Source organism: Rhea americana, unplaced genomic scaffold (genome assembly GCF_003343005.1).
Source record: "Rhea americana isolate MKP2758 unplaced genomic scaffold, rheAme1 scaffold_71, whole genome shotgun sequence".
In the NCBI taxonomy this organism is placed as follows: Eukaryota; Metazoa; Chordata; class Aves; order Rheiformes; family Rheidae; genus Rhea; species Rhea americana.
The window spans coordinates 118171-136030 of NW_028186879.1; the positions used below are offsets into that span (position 1 = coordinate 118171).

Consider the following 17860-nt stretch of genomic DNA (forward strand, 5'->3'; position numbering starts at 1 on the left):
AGAAGGGGAGCTAACCTGCCCCACTTGCAGCTGGACAATATTGGACTGAGCTGGACTAATGGGGGGGGGGAGACCAGAGATCAGAACCCAGTCTAGGCCTTGCTCAGAGCTTAAAAGAAGGAGAGAAGAGGTTGCTGAGCATTTTTGTAAACAGAAAATAAAACTGTTTTGCTTTTGTTTGAGATGGATTGATCCTTGTTTTTGGAATAACTAGTCACAACATAGGGGCCTCCTGGCTACTGAGAAGGATTTAGAGGTGAACTGAGGAAAAGAGACTCCTTGTTGCAAATTGTCTGTCATTCTGACTCTGTGAAGCATTGCTGTGAAGCAATGACTTGTAGGGAACACTGTGTACATGAGTAGTTTCTGCAGTTTAATGCACTGGTTTAGCAGCATACATCAATCCTTGTGTTACTGACACCTGCCCTCTATTTTTCTGCTTGATCCTTATAATTCTTTTGCTTATACATAGGATTAGTTTTCAGGGTTGTCCTCTGCAGCCTGAGCCAGTCCTGGATCCACATTATTCTACTGATTTGCAGAACAAAGCCCTGCAGGAACTGAAGACTTGTTCCTGGGGCTTATGGAAAAAGTGGAAGTCAGAATGGGTGGGAGTTGATACCTGTGCGATGGACTGCTGCTTGAGGAACACTCCTGCTGGAGGCTTTGGCAAGTTCCAGACAAGCAGGAGGAGCAGGGAGGCTAGCCTGAACCTGGAGCCAGGATAGTATAGAGGTCGAGCCAGGAAGGTCTTTGGGGTTTAGAGTGCTTGTGGTGAGTACCTGTGGACTTGAGGTTAACCTTAAACTTAACCAAACTATCAGTGTAGATGGAGCCTGAATATCAGTAGGCTAAAGTGTATGGAGATATTCTGGTGTCTTTTGCCTGCCCTGGTTTGCGAAAGAGGATGTTGATCCATACCCTCTTCACAGACTACAGCAGTCAAATCCATCTTGTTTTCAAAGGCTTGTAAGGGAATGAGGACTTGCTGTGTTTCTTTTGAACCTGTTAACGTACCTAGAGGATGCAGTGGCCTGCGCATACCTGAGCAGACTGTAGGCAACGTGAAGAGTGCTCCACTGGCCCTATTTCCAAATATTGTGGCAGTGGCTARGGAAACAGTGGCCTGGTCCTAAGAGTTGTGGTCTCTTTCTCTTTGCATGAGATGATTATTTTTCCCTACTGGCCAAAGTCATACCTGAAAACTAGGTGGTTGTAGACATGGAAAAAAGAGCTCTAAGACGATTTCCTCCCTTCAGTCTGAAATGCAAATTGATTTCTGTAGAGTCCGTGAAGAGCCTTCATTGTTAGCCTTTTTCCTGGTGACTTGTGAAGCTGTAACTCTCCTCAATTTATTTTTCACACAGAACAGCATGTGTTTTCCCTACTGTTGACCTCTGACTGTGCTACAAGGATGAGGAGTTTTGAAAGGAAGGCTGTTTCTTGCAGTAATCAGTGTAGCAGCAGGCATTTGTTGAGCCTAGGCATTCAGGACAATAATTCAGGGAAAAGGCAGCCAAATCTGCTTTTGGATGTTCAGTCTCTCCTGAGAACAATTCCCAAGACAGCCCTCACAGTTTGCCCCTGTTTTCAGAGGACAGTGCCTTGTATGAAGAAGCCAGCTCTCCTCCTGACTCAACACAAGTGCTGTATACTTGCAGCCGTGGGTTTCTGAGTGTCCATGGGCTTACTCTTTATTTTTTCTCTGAAGTGTTTTGTGCCAAGACAGCCCGGTTGCTTGCTGTGCTTCCCACTGCTCTGCTAGTGATTGTTACAACAACAAGAAGTAACCCTGCAGCGATTGCATCAAAACACTCGCTCCCTGTGGTGCATTTCAGCTTCTTATTGGAATAGTCTGGATTAACAGAGCCTTACAGGAAAAATAAAGAAGGCTTTGTGTTTGTCAAGGATTTTAACTAGAGAGTAAGTGGCAGCCTCCTAGTTTGCAAAGAGGAAAAAGCAAATTTGATCATATGTGTTTCTCTTTGCAAGCATGTACATCTAGTTTTGCTGGGAACTCAAGTTCACCTTTTTTCCCTCTCTCTCTTTTTTCTTTTCTTTCCTTTTTTTTTTTTTTTTTTTTAAAAAAAAAAACCCTGATATTTCTATCTTCTTTATCCCCAGAGAGCTTCGTTTTCCTCTGGCTTTGCACCTGGTGTGGCTGCTTTGCACCTGGATGAAGCACATACATAATGCCACCAATGTCATGTGCTAGGTAAAACTCTTTTTAGTAGTTACACAGGAGGTGCAAAGCCAAGGGCTTTCAGTTCAGCAGTGAACAGGGTGTGTAGCAGAAAGCAGAATTTGACCTTCCACAATAATGGAAGACCAAAGCATTACCTAAAAAAGGGTGATAGCTCCTTGTATCACCAGGTCATGCTGTGAACAGAGTTTGTATGGGGTTAGCATTTGGGATTTGCATTGAGGTGAAGCTTTTTTTGAAGTATTAAACAAACAAATTTGAATTTCAGATAGAACAGTAAGTCACCTCTGACCTGATATCACAGGCTGAAAAATTTCCACTCAGTTGCTCCAGGGTTTTACGTGCATACTACTATGGTATTGGTATGACTATGCAGCAGCTCAAATCATAGTGTATGTCTGAATGTTCATGGGAAGGAAAAGACTCAATTTACATTTTTATGCTTGCTGCCCTGGAGTTTAGGAAACCTTGGACAGCCTGAAGAGTGACATTGGAGCATTAGTTCTGTGGAAAGAGAGTGAATGTTTCTGACTTAATTTACTGATGAATGTATGTTGAGCTTGCATTAGTAAAGTGTTAAACAGCAGTAAAGGTATTAAGAGTTAATGGAAAATGTAGCATAGAGAGGCTATTGGTTTTGAAAAGTACATTTTTGAATAATTGCATTCGCGGTTGATTTGTTTTTATAGATCTCTTCCATGTCATTCTTYGTGCTTTCTGAAGTAAATTTTTGTGAGGAGCAGATGAAATCTAATTTGCACTGTGGCTTGCGTTTAACGGATATTTTATTGCTGTGGCATTTTATGTAAGATATTAATTGCAAAGCACATTATGATGTGCAATTCTAATTCTAGTTAATTTGATTACCCTTACAACATAGTACAACTTTACTTTAGGAAACTCTTGTTAGCATGTAATAAGATTTTGTAGTTAAAAAAAAAAAAAACTGCTTGAGAACTATATTTTTGCAGTGCCATTTTCAGAATCATGGTGCCTATCTAGTGCCCTATTCACAGCTGCTGGATTGGAAAGATTACTCAAAGATAACTGTATTTGCAAATAATATCAAGAGTTAGTTTTCTTCTGAGAGTCAGCAGTAACCTCATGGTAGGAGGAGTCTCACATCTTCAGGAATTGTTGTAGTAGCTCGCTTGAAAACTCTTATCTTTTCATTGTAATCAGGGTGACTAGCCAGTCTCGGTGCTACAATCTTAACAAAGGTCCTGAGGGTCTGTGTGGCTAGCCAAAAAACCTGCTTGCATGATGATGAGTAACTGTGTGCTGAGTTAGGAGAGATGTGTGCTCCTTCCTCTCGCTTTCTGATAGACAACAAGAYCATAGACCGAAAGACGGTCTGATGATGTGGGTGCCAGCCTGCRACTTGATGAGTGCAGTTCATTTTCTAGTTTAAAGTTTTTGAAATAATCGCTGAGGTCCATGTTAGACTTTTTGTGGGATTGAGTGGTAGTCCACATGGCCCACAGTTCCTGATCTGTAAAACAGAGAAAGTAGTGCTGTTCTGCTGTGTGGTGAGGATGGTACTTCAGCCAGGAGGTGCTAAGATGCAGCAATATGGCCTTAGAAGTACTTAGATGGAGAGACTGAAGRGAAGCCCTTGTATTCAGTGAATGTTCTACTGAGTACCAAGAAGTAAAAATCAACAAGACTCACACATGCACATGGTCAGGATTTTTTTGGCAAAATGTTTTTCTGTAGAAAAATGCCCTAATGAGAGAATGTAACTTTTAGCGAAAGTATTTTGGTGTCTGCGAAGCTTTTTTCATGAGGGGCCTTTATTCCAAAAAGAAGAAAAATTTGCTCTCTTCATCTGCCTGTATAGCCTCTCATGATTTGGGAGAGACCTAACTTCCAAGTCTAGGCTGTGGCTGACTCAGAACAAGCTGTAAATATATTCCCCTCTTCTCAGGTGATAGCTGCAGCAGCAGTTATTGGCATTTGTACTCCTGACTTCAGKGCATTAATAAGAAAAATAAATGGCAGAACACTTCCATGCTGTTCTCTGGATGCATGGTTCTTTTGTCTTCCACTGATGRCAATCCACTGATGTTACTAAGCATTTAAGCAGATCTTCGATCCTATTAAGATAGCTGATTGCAAAGTTTCTACATTTGTTGTTCATTACTTCTGTCTTCACTTTCAGGGTGTGCTAATGGTTGGTCCTCCTGGCACTGGCAAAACAATGTTAGCAAAAGCTGTTGCTACAGAATGTGGAACAACATTCTTCAATGTCTCTTCCTCTACTCTGACATCTAAATACAGAGGAGAGTCTGAAAAGCTAGTCCGCCTCTTGTTTGAAATGGTATGTTCTTGATGTTGTCGTCTGTGGATCACTAGGGTGAGAAGGGACCTCTCTGTTGGTTCCCCAACCCTCCAGTAGCGTGTTAGAAGCATGCAGTTCATTGCACTGACACGCCTTGATCAGATAAGAATATGTAATCTCTCTCTTCTTCTAATACATTCTTGATAATTAAGAAGGGAATGTTTGTCATCCATGATCAGGATAGCATTTTCCAGGCTATRGGTGGAGCTGTGGCAGTTCCACAGAGTCGTGAATTTGACCAAGATTCAGTTTGTATCATTTGAGATAATAAGCCCATAGGAAGCAGACTTGAAACTGGAGGATTTGGGGAACTGTTATTCTAGAAGCAAAACGTATTTTACTTCTGTTCCTATTTTGAATGCTGGATGGAAAAGCTTCTCAGTGATTTACTGGGGGCAGTTCATCATGTAGGTGTGTGAGGACGTGCCCATATAGACCTGTACTGAGGAGTCATTCACCTTTTCATGCTCCTCATTTCACTTCTACCATACTCTCAGTGAACACTTGTCTTTTCAGAGATAGATTGAGCTCCTTTCTTTCCCCTGTGCTTTCCRTTCATCAGCGCAAAAATCTAGGCATTTAAAAACTGCCTATATTTTCATTGTGTTTCTTTTCCCCTTTGTAAGACTGGTTGCTTAAGAAAACAATGAACGTTGAAAGACTTTTGACTCAAGGGGTTCTATTTAAACACAAGCATATGCCAAACTGCTTGTAAAATCAACATTTTAAATTATTTTCTTGTAAGGAGAAGGGATATGCTTTTTTCTTTATGTATGTAGTATACCTAACTCAGTTGGGTTGTGGTGTCTTGAAGGCCTCTGCTTGTTGCTGCTGTTTTAATAATGGTGTTTTTGTTTGAATAAAGGCGAGATTTTACGCTCCRACAACAATCTTCATTGATGAAATAGACTCCATCTGCAGCCGCAGAGGCACATCCGACGAACATGAGGCGAGTCGCAGAGTCAAGTCAGAGCTGCTTGTGCAAATGGATGGTAACTTGTGTTTAGATCTGAGTTCAGGGTTGGGACACTTTCTTTCCAGGTGGGAACATCAGAATTTGAGCAATCTGCAAAACCTGGCTTCATGGATAGAAGAAAAATAAGGCAGAGTTTTAGAGTAGTGTATCAGAATGTTCAAAGGCAGATAAATGAAGAAGGTGTTCTGTTTTCGATWTTTTTTTCTAAAGTGGAAAACTAAAAGCTCATTCTTAGAAGACAGCTGTTTCTAGGAGAAGCAGTTAATGAAGATTTTTGCAGTTGAATACAGACCTTTGTTTCTGATGCAATTTAAACAATTTTTTTTTCTTTCTCCCAGTCTCCTGCTCAGGGTTCCCACTGTCAGGTCTGATTTTGTCATATCTTATTGTGACAGCTAATATCGCCTGTTAATCCTATTTAGTACCTGTTCTGTGCAGGTACATATAGTGCAAACCACTCTCTAAGGAACATTTTATGGTGTAGTAGTTTGATAATCATCTCTGTGCTGTGGTTATTATCTAGCTTCTATTTTTAATGTCCTCAAGTGTGCGTATTCATTGAAGGAAACTCAGAACAGGCAACTTTTTTGCCTCAAAGTGATTATTTCTTTGCAGTCTTCCTTTGAGAGGCCAAAGAGTCACTCACATTTCTTCTGTGGCCAGACTGAACAGAGGTAGCATTTTTGGTCCCGTATTGGTGGGGCTAGTAGCTACACATCGATATGACTGCATTTTTAGCACTATCAAAGAGAGCCATCCCCTGACTCTGCAAGGGAATTAACTGTCCCCTTTTCTGTGGCAATGGTGGTCTTGTCATACCTGTGCTGGGAGAAGCTTGGAGAGTGCTGCTGAGCTTTGGTCAAGCTTCTGCAAGGTTTGTCCAGTGTTCCTTAGCAAGCATCTCAATCAGTAAGAGCAGTAGAGTGAAATTTCTCTGAACTGTTGTTTTTCAGGGGTTGGTGGTGCTCTGGAAAATGATGACCCTTCCAAAATGGTTATGGTATTAGCAGCTACAAATTTTCCCTGGGATATTGATGAAGCTCTCCGAAGGAGACTGGAGAAGAGGATTTATATACCTTTGCCCACAGGTGTGTCTGCTAACTAGCATTTTCCTTTGAAATAGCCTTTCCAAGACTAGCTTAGGACTGTTCCTGGACTGTTAGGTTAGGGATGAATCTTGATGTTTCTGTGATGAACAGTGAATTTCAAGGGTTAATCATTTGGCTGGATCACTTTAAAGAGAGTGGGAGAAAAAGAAAATACTTGCTTGGGGGCTTAAAAACAAAGAGCTGCAGTTTTTCAGTGCAAGCCCATTGATGGCTTCTTACATTCTGAAGGAGAGTTAGTTTTAATGAGCCTGGAATTATTTTAAATGTTTAACAGTCAGTCCTTGAGTGATCATCAAAGGCAGCCTTTGGACATGTTAGGAAATACTGCAAGTGCACTCCATGCCCTTGTAGATGAATGCAAAGAAGTGGATCCATGAATTTTCACTCACAGGCTTAGTTCATTGTAAATCACTGCTTGCTGGCCTTTATGACTAGGCTTCAAGTCACTCAGAATGCAGCAGGCTGATTTCTTTCCTGCCCGAAGACATCTCAGCTTGTATTGTCTTTCCTGGCTGTCATTTACCTGTCCTATTAATTTTGAGATTCCTATCACTTGAAGTTTGCATAGCTTTGTTTCTTCTTGGTACAGTGAATGCCTCCTCTCCCTGCATGAGCACTCAAGATAACAAGAAGCGTGTTCATGGTGACAGCAGTTGTGATTGAGTTTAGCAGGTATAAGAACACTTTAATAGTTCTGCAGCTTGTCTTTGCAGCTTACAGACGGTAACAGCTCCTAACAGGATGCTTGTCTTTATGACCAGTTAGTGCAAAATCCTATCAGTTTTTGCTCTTGTTTCTAATTAAACAAGATTGGTTTTTGACACAGAATATTACACCCTGGACAAGATTTGAATATGTTCCTGTTGTATTTCCAGTCTTATATTACATTGCATTTATTCTATACATGAGGATATTGAGCTGTTCCATGAAAATCTAAATGATGTTATTTATAATTATGCTGTGTACTTTGAAGTAGCTGGAYATTTTAATTGAAAAATTGTATGATATAGTATGTCTTATATATACCTGTAAATTGTGGAATTCTGTGAGTATATATTCTACAATGTTTCATTTTCAAAATATTGTAAGGGCTTGCTGATCCTACCTGGAATAGTTAAAAAATGTTCTCTAATAGAGGAGGCTCTCTGCAGGTTTGCCATATGTACATTAAGGTACTCTGTAAAAAATAAATTTCTGTTTTATAGTCAGTGCCAGCTGTGTGTGAACGATAGCCGTCTGTGTTACAGACAGCCCTGCAAAACACTCAAAACCAGCAGCCTTCAACATGCTTTCTGATTTTTTTTCCCTTTCCTTTTTTTAATTAGGGACACTAATAATAAAAAAAAAAATGAGYGTGGATGTTTCTTTAAGACTCTTAGCTTTTCCTACTGCTACTTCCTCTGTAGTGGTTGTCTCTGTAAGTCATAAAAATTGGTCACTGTGGAAATAAAGATGCTGAACTGGTATATGTTCTCTTTAGAGTAAAAGCCATAAAAGTATTCATCCTCTTTACCACCCTTGCACACAATGACACAGAGGCCTAAGCTGTCAAATGTGAATTCTGTTATAAGCCTAGGCTGTTTAAGTTATGCACACAAATGCACATATGCACATGCCCTTCAAAGAAAAATGRTTAATTGGCTGCATAGGTATTCATTTATGTACCTGTTTATCACTATGTGCATACTGCACCTAGTTTTGAAAACGGGATACCAGAACACTTGTATTGCAAATATATTAATATATGTTTACTGTATTAACATATCTGCTTTCTATCCGGCTTCGGCAGCTTTCTTGGGTCCCAACTAGCTAAATGCATGTTTCAAGTTCAGGCTATTGTTAAGGGTTTTGTGTTGTCTACAGCTCTGTTAATAGAATACTCTTTGTGTTTCTAATGAAACTGTGTGAATAATATGCAATCAAACAGTTGAACAGCGAGTGAATCCAAAGGGTTGTGAGAAGAAGCAGACRCTTGTAGGATTGTGCTTTTGTGCCCTTGGGTAGTATGTGACCAAATGTTTTGTTACCTGTCACATAACGGATATTTTTAATGATGAATGACTTTTGAAAATGTCTCTAGATTACACTGTTTAAAATATACTGCTTTATCTATACTCTTTGCTGTACTTGGCTGCACACCTTACTGTGGTTTGTTCTATCACTTTTTTTACATTATATGACTTTAAATTTTTTCATTGAAAATCTAAGTTGTGTTTTTCTTTTTTAAAAATATTACTCTTTTAAGTCTTMAAACATATTTTTTATGTTGTAGCAAAAGGCAGAGCAGAACTACTTAAGATTAATCTTCGGGAAGTAGAACTGGATCCTGATATCAGCCTTGAAGAAATTGCTGAGAAAATTGAAGGTTATTCTGGTGCTGACATCACTAATGTTTGCAGGTATCCTATTCACCTTAATTTGCAAATAAAATTGTCAGTTGCATTATGTGATAAAAGAGAGTACCCACTATAGCTGAAGCCACGCCAATAGGGGCCATGTATGAGGCCCAGGTCCATATGTTGGTACAGTTATTGTCATGTTGAGCAGTCTAAAGACAATGCAGTATTCATATAAGATGTGACCTAAGTTTCCTCTGATCTTAGGAAAAATTGTCTGAGCAAATCTCTTCTGTTACCATTGAATGCATTTACTGAAAGTTGTTTATCTAGTACAAGACTGGTTTGGATTTGTTTTTAATCCCATGGGTTTAGGAGCTAGAATTTCCTGATACAAAGAAACCTTTCATAGAATGTTTCTTTGAGGCTCCTATACGTTGTATGTTGAGACAGCATGGGTTGCAGCAGGGTTTTATTTTMTGCTTCATGCTTCTAGTTGCAAAGATGATGCAGATGATGTATAGCAGTAGTATTTAATTTATGCCTTAATAAGGTTGTGTTAACCACAGACACTGTCCCATGGATCAGATCCCCACTGCAATAGCCTCATTCCATATTCCATGGGAAATTCTGGAATGAAGAGGAAAAGAATCAAACTTTCAGTTCTTGGTTACATGAAGAGTTGAGTCCTGTCGCAGATGTTCCTGATGCTCCCAGGCTGCTAGGCTTCTTGCAGCCTACCATGCTAAGGAGGGAGCTCTGACTCTAGGGCAGCTTACTGGGGGAAGCCAGGAGCCCAAGAATTCCAGTGTTGYGGGTAGGAATTTGGAAACTGAAGCTTGAATATCCCTTCCTCTTCCTCATGTAGCATAGAATGATCTAGGTGACAACCCAAAGCACAATTAAGTCTGTTCCCGGAGCTGATTTTGTAAACTTGATGATGATTCTGCCCACACCCATGCKGTTAGCCTTAGAACGGTGGTGAGTTCAAAGTGTGAGGAGAGGGGAAGGCTGCTGTGCCATGACAGTGGAGAGGAAAAAGGGAAGGAAGAGAGGGCAGTTGGCATCTCACCACGGCATAGTCAAGGCTGGACTACTCCAGGAACCAGTACTGTGAGCTGGTGTATTTCCATCTTCTTCCACAGGCTTTCAGCTTTTGACAAATGAAGCTTTTCTGGTGAAGTACAGCCATTTGAAAAAACTTAACAGTAGGAACTCTATGTCCCCTACAAAGACACAGTCCCTACCAGAGAAACTGATACCATGGGGTTGGGAAGGTTTTGTTTTGAGGGAAGGTTTTGCTGCTTTACTTTGGCCATTATAGGTGAAACGACTCCATAGCTTTGAAAACTTGGTGTATCACTCAGTGCAATAGTTAGATTACCTGTTCTGCCTGAGGCTTATGTTATCCTTTGCTGGGAAGAACCTGGGGAAAGAGATTATGTAATTGCAAACTGCGAGCAGGCTGTGGTGGAAGAAATGAGCAGTCTTCTCTGTGCCAGTGGGCCACATTGGCAGCATGAGAGCCGGGGAGGAGTTGTGAAGGAGGTAGAGTGTGAGGAGCCACAGGCACCAGTGGGCCTCGACCCCGCAGGGCCCCAGAACACTAGTGTTTGCTGCATCTTGCTTGGCCCTTTACAGACGCAGGGGCCCTCCATGAGCAGGCAGCAAGGCAGGACTACACTTGCTGGCTCCCCTTGTGGGCTGTGTGGTGTGGAGAGGGTTGAAATCTAAGGGGACAGTTGGGAGATGCAAAATCCAGAATGCTTAAGAACAAAAAAACAAAACAAAACAAAATGATAATTGAGCACAAATTCCCTCCCACCTTGCCCTTTCCTGCACTTAAGATGTAAGATTTCTTCTCTGTGAATCACTGTAAAAGGGTTTCAGTTTTATAGTTTAAATTATCTCTGCACATTTACCATATGGTTAAATGGGTTTTGGTACCAATTCATTCTTTCTCTTGAGTTAATGTAGTGATCTGGGAATACGGAAACTAAGAAAGATGTGATCCGCATCTTCTGTGGTAAATAAATACTGTCTTAAATGTTCCAGGCAGTGGTTTCTAGCAAGAGAATACAATCAAAATTCRTAAGCCTAGAGCCCACGCTGCTACCAGTTAGCTCCCATGCATTGTCCTGTATTCCAGGGATGCCTCTTTAATGGCAATGAGACGACGTATTAACGGCTTAACTCCAGAAGAGATTCGGGCACTTTCTAAAGAGGAACTTCAGATGCCGGTTACCAAGGGGGACTTTGAGCTGGCTCTGAAGAAAATCTCCAAATCTGTTTCTGCTGCAGACCTGGAGAAGTATGAAAAATGGATGGCGGAGTTTGGATCTGCTTAATCTCATTGACAGCTCTCTTCTGCTAGACTTTTATGGCTTTTGCTGTTTTCACTTGTAAAATGAGTTAGAAATCTTCTTAAAGGTTTAATGAAAGGTCTGCCTCTTTTCCTCCTCCCCTCCCCCTGCCCTTTCTGGTGACAGGATCTCCTTTTAAACTCCATTTGCATTTAAAGGGAATGAGCACTGTAACGAACTTACATTATAAATGATATTTTATGTCTGAAGAGTAAAATTGGACAAACAAGAAGGGAAAAATTATACTTTTGAGGATAATTTTTTTTTTCCCAGTGAAAAGCAGTATTACTTATCTCCTTACAGTCATCATTCATGACTGAAATCAATAAATCAGCCAGGGGGATGTGACTACAAAAGRTCTAACATGGGCTCGCTGTTCCCCCTGCTCATAGGAAGTGCTGCGTCTCTGCTGAGCTGCTGACTCTGCCTGCCTTGAATATGGCATCAAAGTTGCTGTTTTCTGATGTGGTTCTCTTTGCTTGAGTATTCAGAGCAAAGCATGGGGATTAATTGGCATTAGATAGAAGAAATAAGGATTGGTCTTCATCAGGACGTKGGCTCAGCTCTCCTCTCTTGTATGCCCATTTGGCATTGATGTCACTTCAGACTGGATTAGTGTTACCTGTGACTTCTCCTAATGGAAATGAGAGGAAAAGCAAAGGGCCTTGATTGCTTTTAGTTCAATTTCTGCTTGACCTCTAAACATAGTTTGTACCCAGACCAGTAGGCACTTTAACTTAAGTTACACCTTGCACTTTTATACTTTGTATCATCAAACTATACTTTGTGCTTTCTAGATATTATTTAAGTACCAGGAGTTTAATACTGTAAAAACACTAGTATCAAGGCTGTCCTTAAAAGAAATAGCTATGGGCTTCCACTTCTGATTAGACATGMACTCTTTCCTAGCTTTCCTAGGCAATGGAATTTGCACTTGTTTATGTTGTAGAACTGTTTACAATTAATTATTTTTTTTTACAAAGATTTCTTTAAAATGTGTATGTAATTGATTTTTGGAAAATGATCTCTGTGATCTCATTTCTCTTCTCACCTGTCTCTTCCCCTCCCAGTCCTAAATACAAGTGCAAGTATAGGGACAAGAAGGGTTAGATTATAAACTCYGGCACAAGAAATCCTCTCTCCAGAGTGTTGCTGCCATGCTGACAGTGTGACCGTTTCACAGACTCTGGCGGTGAAGCTGACATACGAAGGCTTCCCCTACGAGGAATGAGAAGGAAAGGACAGATTTACAGAGAAATAGGCAAACTCTGAAATTCACAGTGATTTCRTAAGCTATGCTCTGAATATCTCAGTGACCTGGAGGGGCTATGCAGGTCAGTAGGTATTCTGCAGCTGGGCTCTCTGCTGAGACTGCTAGAGATGTAGCCAGGTGTGGTAAAGTGGAGTGAGAAACAGATCTCTTTCACGAGGTAAACCAAGTATTCAGCACCATCCACCTCCTTTTGAATGGGAGTGTGTCTTTACTGCTGCTTCTTTTTGCTAGTTCTTGCAACTTGCAAATAATGTCAATAATTCATCACACTGATCTGAGCACCTTTTGGGCATGACATGTGTGAACCACTAAGGTAAATGCTGCTCTAGTGTGTTTTCTGTTCAATAGCAAGAACTGTCAAGATATAAACTTGACAGCTCTGCAGCAGCTATCTGATTGGGCTACATTTGCAATTTTTCCTGTCTGTCAGTATATATTTTTTTCTTTTTTTTATATGAAGAACATATCTTGGATTGATCGTGTCATTTTATAGGTCTGCCCCAATTTGCATGGAGAAACATCAGGGAGATTAATATTATCATGGAGATTCTGTCAGTCTTTTATTTGACATGAAACTCRGTTGGGACTTTAGAAGCATGTTTCCATGTGGCACTCTAGAAAAATGCCTCCTGGGATTGGTTGAGACACATAGCTGCTGTTCGTATTTTTCTGAAGAACGAAGTATCTCTGCTAGCTAGCATTAGGCCTTGTTAGACTTGAGGACAGTAAAGTTAGCACAGGAAGAACATCAGCTTTTACCCTTTTCATCTACGGGAAGGATAAAAGCTCCAGTTCTTTTTTTCCTGACCAGTTTGTGTTAACAAACACAACACAGGTACAGTAGAGCCCTCGAGGTTCKCAATATGTTGGCTGTGAGACTAAGTGGAACAGTGCTCTCTGCACTGGAAGATGAGCAAGCAGAAGCCGTGTTGACTCTTTATAGTTCATGGATAAATTTCTCCAARGGCTAGTCTGTTCATCCCAGGAAATAACTAGACCTTTATAGAGAGAAAGCTTTTAAAAACATTGTGACAGTCTGTCTTTTTCTCCTTATGAAAGCTGCTGGCTACAGCTGTTATTCTTCTTTTGGTTTTACTGCAGTAGAAATTAGTAAAACTATGAGATTCTTTTGTGACCAGTACTAGAATAGCAGCTCAGGGGCTCTCACCTAGCCAGCTGGGGAGACTGTTGCTGCCTGAGGAGCTTATGGTCTAGACACTGAAGCTCTGGAAAAGAAGAGACATGGAATAACAGTAAGTCACCCATTCRACTGCCCACAGAGCAGTGCTGGGATTCAGCAGCTGCTACTTAGAAAGATGTAAGCATCAGTTTTCTCAGTTTCATTCTACAAACAGCAGTGCACCTTCTGCTGATAAAAGTAGTGTTTAGCAAAAATATCATTCTTTGACTCTTTGATAAACCTTCTATCTTAAAGTGTTAAACTGCCCTCTTGCATGTCAGCAAAATTTGTTATACTGGATATTCCCTGTGRCTGGAACTGTTCAGGTGCTGCAGTCTTTTAGTCTAAAGGTAATGATCTCTACCCAGAATGGGTTTTTCTCTATAGGTCCATTCATCTTCTGCTGYTGCAGAAGTGAGTGAGAAAATGAGTTTTCAGGCCACAGATCTTTGTATGTACAACAGTTGTGCCCGAGCACTGCAGYCATGACTTGGCCCCCACTAAAGCAGGCACTCCACAAAACAAAGACCGTCCCTGCCCTGCTGAGACTTCTCAGCGTTGGGAGCTGACTGTAGGTGCTGACACCAACAGCTTCACCAAGACACATGTATGCACTCACCTGGATGGGCTTGCAGGTTGGGTTRTATGCTCATGAGGGGAGCTAACGGAGAGATACAACAAGGAGTGACCAGGAAAGGAAGGTCCGGCTAACAGCAGTAGTAACTCAAGGTCCCCAGGATGAGCTTACAGGTCAGTGAGCAACATGCATCCAATTTACGTCCCACTGGGGAAACCCTAGTTTAGGGATGGTTGAATCATCAGAGTGCAACATACTAATATATCACAGCCTGCTGCAACCATGTGTTCGGTCTGTGTACGTATGTATGGAGATATATATGTATATGTGTGTATATATAAATATACATGCACACACACTGTTCAGTATGTGGTGCTTCAGTAGTTTGTACCTAAATTACACTAAAATATGTTTTAAAGCTGTGTTTTGGTGTCTCTTTCTAAACATTTGTAAATACTCTCTTGAATGGCACTGTTAATTTTTGCAGAATAAGCAGATGGGTTGTATGAAGTAATAAATGCATGTGTAGAGTCTTTTTGTCTGTCTGTCTCTTTGGGCCTGTGAATGCTTTCCTGGTGACTCTTCCCAAAGGCAGCCACACAGTGCAGATGTTTTCAGTATGTCACAGTGGTGCTGGATTCACCAAAGTCCTTAACAGCGAACACTTAAAGCAGGATCTGGGTTTTCTTAGGTAACACTGTCAGTAATGCTTTCCCTCTTAAATTGGCCTTTCATTGCTACAAGCTATAAAATGGTGAATGCGCCAATGCCAGCACTTGGAAGGAGGGCGGAGGAGAGGAGAGCAGAGGCCCTAGCAGATGTTCAGTGTTAGCACCTGATTCAGACCTCACATAGCTGGGTAGTTTTTTATTACTTGCCCCTGGGCTGAAAGTACAATCAGGCACTAAAGAAGTTATATTATCAGCTGCTTGCTAACCAGAAGACTTTCAAGAGCAAAACTTATATTAGGAAAGAGGTTTCAAATTTGGAAAGAGAAACCAAGTCTCTTGAGACTGAGCTGGTTATTTGAATTTTCTCACTAACTCCTTTATGAAAGTATGTGTAGTTTCCAGTGCTTCATAATGCCTCAAACATGAAAAAGCGACCAAAGGAAATTGCTGATCAAGGGATCTCAGGAAAGGTCAAATTTTTGCATAGGAAGTTCAGCTAACTCTAGTTTAAAAGAGACTATGAAATACTAAAGATACACTGATCTGTTCTGGTTGTGGGGAAGATAAAAGGGTTTCTGTGTGTGGCAAGGAACCCCTCCATCAAGTGAGCGAAGACTTAGCTCTACAGTCCAGATGTGAAGAGGTGAAAGCAGCAGAGGAAATGGTGAAAAAGCTTCTGTCTGTTTTTGGAATAAACTATCCTGAATCAGATCATTGACTRAGATTTTTCTGATCTTTGACTATGATAAGAGCATGATGAGAATGCAAATGCTGCTGTGCTGCCCAGGATGACATGGGAAGCCTGAGAACAAAAGAGCAACGTGGTGGTGGTAGCAGGGTGGAGCGAGTTGTGCCAGTACTGATGCCGCCTGCAGCAGCAGCCGGGGCCTGCTTTGTGTCAGGTGTCTCCTGAACAAAGCTGTCAGTCCGAGCTGCAGCAATGCAAGGCAAGGATGGCCTCAGTCTCCGTCTCAGTAGCCCTGTAATGGAATAAAACAAGGTATATAAAGCTACCTGTGATGGTGATCACAAAGGCTGTCATCCTAAAGCCCTGACACCCTCCAGGAAACGGTAGGCAGAGGATTATTATCAGAAATTTGCATCTGAAGCTTCTGTTTTCTAATAAATTCTACTTCTCCCCTGGCTGGGAGATGGATACTTCAGTTCAGCCTGCTACAAGACCCAGGTTCCCAGCAGCAGGTTTCAGCCAGCGAAGCTGAAGGGTGAGGAGGGCTCCCAGGCAGAGAAGGTGCCTCTTTTCACTGGTCATGTTAGGTGTTTCACGAGCACACCTGTCCGAAAGGCTTGCCACTGCTGCAAATGCATAAATCACACGTTTTGGAGCCTGTCTGACATCCAAACCGTGGTCAGCCAAACTGCGATATTCGTGTCTCTTGCAGCGCAGAAGAATCTTGCCTTGGACCCTCTCTGCCTTCTAGGCCAGCCTGGTTTTGTACACTGCTTGCAACCTGTTCGTCTGACTTCCTTTCTACAAGCAAGCAGAGTTGTTCTGTGCCTAGAGGAGCAGCTTTTGTGCAGYACAGAGCATGCTTCCTGATCAAAGAGCTGTGCTCCTGTATGTGTCTTCATCTAGCTGTAAGCTCCAGAGAGTTTCCTATTCTTTATGAAAAGGCTCCAAGTAGCATTAAAAATGATAGGGATGATGAGCTTTCCTCACCAGAGAGGAGCTGAAATATCTTAGTTAACCTGATTACCCAATAAAAGAGCTTAAATAAACTACTTAATTAGATACAGTACCTAACTGGCCAAGAAAGGTGCCAGGAGGGACATTCTACTTTTCTTAAGAGGGGGCAAAATGCTGGGATGTTCCCAGGTCTTATTGCAAGGACAGAGTTGGGGTTGTATTGTGGGCCTGCTCCATTTTCTAGCTTTTGTGTACTTGTCACTTCTTGTTTGTTGTAACAGTAACAGTTTTCTCAGAGTTAGGGGGAAGCCATGAGGACTTGTTATCTGGTTGGTATATGAGGCAGCTGTGACCATTCCCAGTATGCTTGTTTTTGGAGGAAACCATCATTCATCCTGTGTGGCTGTCTTCTCGTAGCTTTGTGCAAAGTCTCTTAAAGTAGGCTAGAATATTAACAAAGGAGGTAAATTCCTACCACCAAACCAAAACTACGTTACTCCCATTTGTGAGCAGTCTCTGGAGTAAGTTGTTCAATTGATGTAAGAGAAACCACCCTAGAAGTAAGAGTTTTGTGAACTTGACTTTGGAAAGCAAGAGAGGTAGAAAATATTTTGCTTAAACTACTTAATCCGCAAGATATTAAGAGGGAGTTGAAATTTCTGCTTCTTGTGCCTTTTCTGTTTGTCTGACAGTTACACTGCTGGGTTGTTCTTTCTGGTTCTGGTTTGTTTTGAAATAATTACCATTGTTTATCCATCTCTCAGACAGCGTTTGCAGACGAATTGTTTCCACAGAGCCCTGTTTTGCTTAGCAGTTGATGTTTTTGCACAATGTGTTGTGTGACATCTAATTGAATGGGTGGATTGTATGAGCTCTTCCTTGTGAAGTAAAGGTCACTGGAACGGTGAAGGTGAGAGGAAATGTGCTGAATACCAATTGGACTGCCAGGAACAGATACCATAGCAACTCTGTACAGGATTTATAAATATCACCAAAAAGAAAAGAAGAATAACCTTAAGGAGCTGCTGACAACACTGCAATATGCATGCTGATAAAACTGTGGTCTTTACATCCTTGCTAGTGCAGAGAATGTATGTAATAGGATGGAAGTGATTTGGCAAATAAGAAAAGCCAACGGCAGTCGCTGCTGACAGGTTTCGTCACCCAGCCTTGCTGCTGGTAAAGA

General features: G+C 41.4%; 1 protein-coding gene across 4 annotated transcripts in view; it reads left to right on the forward strand.

Moving 5' to 3' along the window:
* KATNAL1 (katanin catalytic subunit A1 like 1) overlaps positions 1-17860 on the forward strand; it is a 133805-nt gene that overhangs the window by 64132 nt on the left and 51813 nt on the right. For 3 of the 4 annotated variants that reach the window (XM_085321822.1, XM_085321820.1, XM_085321821.1), the window contains exons 7-11: positions 4365-4523; positions 5410-5536; positions 6474-6608; positions 8902-9028; positions 11115-14891. In XM_085321822.1, coding sequence (XP_085177948.1) covers positions 4365-4523; positions 5410-5536; positions 6474-6608; positions 8902-9028; positions 11115-11313 — 747 coding nt within the window. In that variant the 3' untranslated portion in view covers positions 11314-14891. Of the gene's footprint in view, positions 1-4364; positions 4524-5409; positions 5537-6473; positions 6609-8901; positions 9029-11114; positions 14892-17860 lie in introns of those variants that run through there. The other variant, XM_085321823.1, reaches the window with a different exon arrangement.